Below are 6,000 nucleotides of genomic sequence, written 5' to 3'. Positions count from 1 at the left end.
GTCACGGAAGGCCTTAAAAAAATAGCAAACAGCAGTAGCGAGACTTTGAGGGGAAAGTTGCCAAGTTACCTGTTCCACAATCTACGTTTCATATCAATTACATGGCAAGACCAACATGCCATGTGCACAAGAGGTGATTACTAAAGTTAATCTTCCCATCCTGCATGCCATTAAAAAAAACCTTAAGAGTAAAAACACAAAATACACCATTGAATGAGCAACAATAATAAATCCCCAAATCACCAGGTTGGTCCCAGGAATTTAATGAAGCATTTTTGATGCACAAACCCCCAAGAGGCAAATGGCTGAGAAACATCCCATAATAAGTTTAGTCCAAATCCGTCCATAACTTTTTGAGATATCGTGATATTTATTGGTTTTCGGCCGATCACTCAATGGTGACGAATCACTTAAAAAATTATTGGATCCGGATTCAGATTCGGATCTTCACCAAAATTGAATCAGTTTGTCCTTGTCACACACCCAACCTGGCGACTCCTGGATCTGTCCAGAACTTTTTGAGATATCCTGTTCAGATGGGTGAAAACATAACTTCTGTCCACCTTCAGTGGTGAGAGGTAACCAGTGGAATGCAATAAGGTGTAGAACACTTCAGAGTTCATCCGCCATCGTTTTCTTGAAGCTCTGCTGAGAATCCATGGTATCTTTGTCATTAGGCAGGATTGTGGATTTTGGTGCTCCAAGCATAGATTTCAAAATAACTGGCATTTCTGCATCGCTTTCGCCGTCCCAGTCCTCGTAATCAATATTCTCTGCACCTGAAAAAGACAGTTAATAAAAGCCTTTTAAAAACCTCAAAAAAAACTTGTTCTTTGAGAGAGCTGGCTAACACAATGAAAGCTACCAGAAGTCATTTATTATTTTCTTTTTATCAACATCAACTCAATAATCCTTGAAGCCCACCAAAAGCCCACCCTTAAGTCCACCAAAGTCTGTGAAATGGTTATCAACATTTGGTTGTTTGTCCATGTCATATCTTTTTTTAAATTATGAGCGCCAAGCAAGGAAGCAGCACACGTATTTCATTTTTGAAGTCTTTGGTATGACTCGGCCGGGGTTCGAACCACCGACCTCCTAGGCTCAGAGCGGACGCTCAAACGATGTACGGTAAAACATTTTTGGAGTGAATAAAGTTTTACTCAGTCTGTCCAAGGACTGAGCCCATAACAATGTAATTATCACAATTTCTCGTTTAAATGAAAGCGATTTAAAAGCCCACTAACACCAGAAATGAAACAATTACAGAACGTGTGTTTACAGTGAGATCAACTGCTCAAACAAATATGCTCAAACGTTTCCATAAATTCATGAAAATACAATGAATCTCAATCTCAAATAACTTTTTAAAATAAATATCAGAAATGCTTAAAACATTTTAAAATGGAAGTATCTTTTAGAGAATTACATGAAATGCACGAGCCTTAGAATTGTATCAAAATTATAAGCGGATCTGCTCCATGAGGAGAAACAGTGAGTGCCCACTCATGGTGTCCTTTCCCACAATCTTTCCCTTCAGGCTGGGGTTCCACAAGGCAGCATGTTAGGGCCTGCAGTATTCTTCATCTATCTCAGTAATCTGTCTGATTCTCGTTGATAATCCCACCCTGTGCAGAACGATACATCACACCTGTAAAAGGTCAGGTCAGGTAAGGTATGGGAGCATGCACCAGAGCAGCGCATCGCTGCATCCACTTTCCACCGGTACTCCAGGGGCCTCCGTCTGGCCATCCCCCAGGCAGATGCCTGGCCCATCCCCATCTACTTGAGATGCCGATCAACCTGCTGCAACCACGAGGTACGTGGTTGGCTCATTGGCCTCCTCCACTCACGAGACTCCCTCGCTGAGAGAATCTGGTGAGCAGGATCAGCGTCAGGAAAACGAGCCACATGTCCATACAGCTGCAACTGACGCTCACGGACTATGCAGGTAATAAATCTCATTTGAGTCTCTCTCAGCAACCGCTCGTTGGACACAAAGTCCGACCAGCGATAGCCAAGCATTCTCCGAAGAGACCTGGTACCGAAGGAATCAAGTCTCCGTCTTAGATCCCTGGTCAGAGTCCAAGTCTCACATCCTTAGAGCAAGACTGGAAGCACCAAACACCTGAAGACTCGGACTTTCATCCTCCCGTACAGGTACCGGCAGCGCCACACCCCATGATCCAGTGAATCCATGACTCCCCAGGCCGAACCCAGACGTCTACTGACCTCTGGCTCACAGCCAGCAGAGACATGAATATTACTTCCAAGGTAAGTGAATCTCTCCATGACCTCAGCATTCTCACCACAAACAGCAACAGACAGGACAGCAGCATCCAAGATGTCATTGAAAGCCTGAATCTTAGTTTTGACCCAAGAAACCCATAATCCCAGGAGCTCCGACTCCTCATTCAGCACCACGAGGGCCCAAAAAAGGATATCTAAAGTCTCCGCAAAGATGACTGCATCATCTGTGAAATCAAAGTCAGAGATCTTGACATTCCCAAACGATGCACCGCAGCTTGATCTCTCCGACATCCTCCCCAGAATCCATTCCATACAAGCGCTGAAAAGTGTGGGGGCCAGTAAACACCCCTGACGAACTCCAGTAACAACTGGAAATAAGTCACAGATGGTACCACCACATCTCACAGCACTCTCAGTACCAGAGTATAGCTCAGACATTAGATCAATCAGTTTTGGTGGCACCCACGAAGACCAAGAATCCTCCAGAGGGCATCCCGATTCACTGAATCAAATGCTTTACAGAGATCAACATAGGCTGCAAGCAGCCCCTGCCGAAACTCTTGTCTGCGTTCGGTGAGGACCCGAAGAGCAAATAATCGTTGACTTCTTTGGTGTAAAGCCTGACTGCTCTGGACGCTGGTGCTCAAGCAGATGGTGGCGAACCCTATCAAGAATTATCCGAGCAAAGACCTTGCCCGGCACTGAGAGCAGCGTCACCCCTCGGTAGTTGTTGCAGTTTTGGCGATCACCCTTCCCTTTCCAGAGAGGGACAACAAGACCCCTCTTCCAGTCAGTTGGGATGATGCCTGTGTTCCAGGCAGAGCACAAAACTGCATGCAACGACACGAGTGCAGCATTTCCACCAGCCTTGAGAAGTTCAGCGTGGATGCCACAGATCCCTGGAGCTTTGCCCCGTTTCAACCGGTTCACCACAGCCTGTGATTCCACAAACGAAGATGGACCACAGTTGATTGGAGGGTCAGCAACAGGGATTGTAACCCCCCTGACATCCAACTCAACAGCTGGGGGATCAGCCTCGTACAACTGCTAAAAGTAACCGGCCCAGCGGGCCTTCACTTCAGACTCCTCTGTCAAGAGCCTACCACCCTCTGCTTTAACTGCAGTGCACCGAGGGATGGGCTTGGATGAACGCAATGCATGAATTTTCCTGTAAGCGGGACGAGAATCACCTGTCCACAGGTGATGTTCTACCCCCTCACAGATTCCTCGCACATAGGCCTCCTTGTCCACCCTTAGCACACATACAGTTTTACGCCTCAGCTCCCTGAACAGCTCAGCTCTGCCATTCAGCCTGGCCCTGCGACTCTGGTCAATGGTATCCAGTGTCCCTTGAGAGACAAAATTCTTCTTCGCACTCCGGTGAGTTCCAAGACATCTACAGGCAACATCAAGGACGGTGGTCTTGAAGGCACTCCACAACTCTTCAGGACCCCCAAAAGCACACAGACCCCCCAAATCTCCACTCAGCCTGTTCGCAAACTCCTCAGCCACCCTTTCATCCCTGAGCTTGCCAACATCCAGCCTCGGCTGGGATGGTACCATTCTCCTGGATTGAAGGTGCAACTTAAGAGTTGCTATAACAACCCGGTGGTCAGTATTGAGGAACTGAGCACTCCGGTGGACCCTGCGGTTCTGGATCATCCTCCAGTGACCATCAACGAGGACATGGTCAATCTCCTTTGCCGCACCGCCAGCGTTGGAATACCAAGTCCAGCGATGAGATTATGGGCGCTGAAACCATGAACCGGCCACCCTAAGTCCATGACTTCTTGCAAAGTCAAGGAACTTCGTGCTATTCTGGTTCATAGTTCCTGACCTATGGGGACCAACACACGTCTCATAACCATCCCTATCAGTTCCAGTCGATGCATTGAAAACCCCCTAGACTGGAAGAGTATCTCGCCTGGGCCACTGATCAACCACAGACATAAGCGTGGCATAGAATGCGTCCTTCACGGTGAGACCACTCACCTCAGTCGGAGCATATACAGAGACCAGGGAAATGACACCCAAGGAGTGATGAATCCTTAGACTCATAATACGCTCGTTGACCGGTGTTACCTCAATTATCATTGGAGTCAGCTTATTGGACACAGCTACAGCAACTCCTTGGGTATGGTAACCATCAGAGAGACCAGACCAATAGTAGGTGTAACCACCCACCATGATCACGCCGCAATCCGGTCTCCGAACCTCAGAGAGTGCTGCAATCCCGATGTCCAAACGCTTGAGCTCAGATGATAACAGAGACAGGTGATCATCCTCTCTTCGGGATAGGACATTCCAGGCACCCACCTGAAGGGACCACCTCAGGTTAACCCAAGGAGTCCGCCGTCTGGTGGACGACACCTCAGCACCACTTCGACACACTCTCCCGCAATCTGACCCAGGGATGTTACCCCGTGGTTTCCCTCCTATCATCAAAGATTGTCTGTCCCGAAGGCTTTGCCACAATCCCGTCATCCGGTGAGCTGCCCTGCGAAGGGAAGCTGCACAGGAGGTACTCCCACGGAGTGGGTTGTCAGGTTTTTTTATGCTTTGAGAATGTTTTGCGGAATGAAGGGTTTTACGGTGGCCGGAGTGCAAATCCTGCCACCAACCTCCTAATAAGAAGTAACCCAACTGCAGGAGGACGTCTGCAGACACAGTTGGGCACTAGATTATGGATGGCCGTTGGCTCACAAGGAGCTCCTCCGCCCTTTGACAGGTTTTGTTTTTAATCCTGCTGGGTGTCCATATCCAAACACCCTCCTCACCAGGAAACCTGGTGGGGGAGACGGTTTAGTCACCGACAACCCGATCATGGAACAGGTTAGTACAGGTTTACATGATACCTGTAGCAAGTCACAGATCTGATCTGGCCTGACCTGACAATAAAACACTGCCACTGTTAAACCATTTTGCTGCACATGGACATGATAAGCCACTGGTGAGCTACTTGGAAGTGATGTTCCATGTCAGCAAGTAACATGCTCTCACACTCTCTCCACAAGGATCACCAATTAAACTATCCAAATCCACTTTTCTGAACAGCCACGGAAAAGGTGGGATCATATCAGCAGACAAAGGACAGTCGTCATTTGTGTATTTTTTTTTTTTGTGTACATAGTCGAGGCTCGTGGAAGAGCTAGAACACAGAACGGATCAGGAAACTACAAAACAAAAGGAACAGGAGGAAAAGGGGGGAAAGTTGACAGTGATGGACAAACAAGGGATGCAGATGAGGGGTGGGGGAGAACGCAAGGGGTAGGCAAGATGGATACAGAAGCAAAATTTTTGGAGGGGTGCTGTGTGGTTGAACGGGTGCAGGAAATATCAAAATTTGTGATGGAGGATGACTTGATATGGTGGTGAACAGATTTCTTGAAGACCTGGAGGGAAGAATGAGATTGAAGGGAGTGTGGAAGGTGGTTCCACAGCTGCGAAAAAAAAAGACAAACAAGTGAGTGAAGGTGAGCAGTGGTTCTGGATGTAGGAAATTTTACTACAAGGTTGTTGCTGGTGGACCGCATGTGTCCTGCAAACATGGGGGGAGGGGGGGAGGGGGACAAAGCATGGAGGAAGCAAAGTGTGCAAGACCAGAAAGGACGTGGAAGAAGACAGAGAGACCACTGACCTGTTAGCAATGGCAAAGTGAAAGGCCCGTAGACTCAACTTCATCACGAGAGATTCCAACGATCTTGAAGACCCTGGTTTCCATGGTGTCAAGCTAAGCAAGGTGTGAGGCAGGGA

General features: G+C 47.9%; 1 protein-coding gene across 1 annotated transcript in view; it reads right to left on the bottom strand.

The window, feature by feature from the left end:
• Window positions 1-231: 231 nt before the first annotated feature.
• LOC147026400 (procollagen galactosyltransferase 1-like) overlaps window positions 232-6,000 on the bottom strand; it is a 67,153-nt gene continuing 61,384 nt past the window's right edge. The window contains exon 13 of the mRNA XM_085881805.1: window positions 232-779. Coding sequence (XP_085737931.1) covers window positions 613-779 — 167 coding nt within the window. The 3' untranslated portion in view covers window positions 232-612. The remainder of the gene's footprint in view (window positions 780-6,000) is intronic.

Source organism: Eptatretus burgeri, chromosome 5, assembly GCF_056783735.1.
Source record: "Eptatretus burgeri isolate ZD-2024b chromosome 5, Ebu_testis_v1, whole genome shotgun sequence".
Taxonomy (NCBI): Eukaryota; Metazoa; Chordata; class Myxini; order Myxiniformes; family Myxinidae; genus Eptatretus; species Eptatretus burgeri.
Note: the sequence above shows the minus strand (reverse complement) of the source record. Positions and strands in the feature narration are given on the sequence as shown.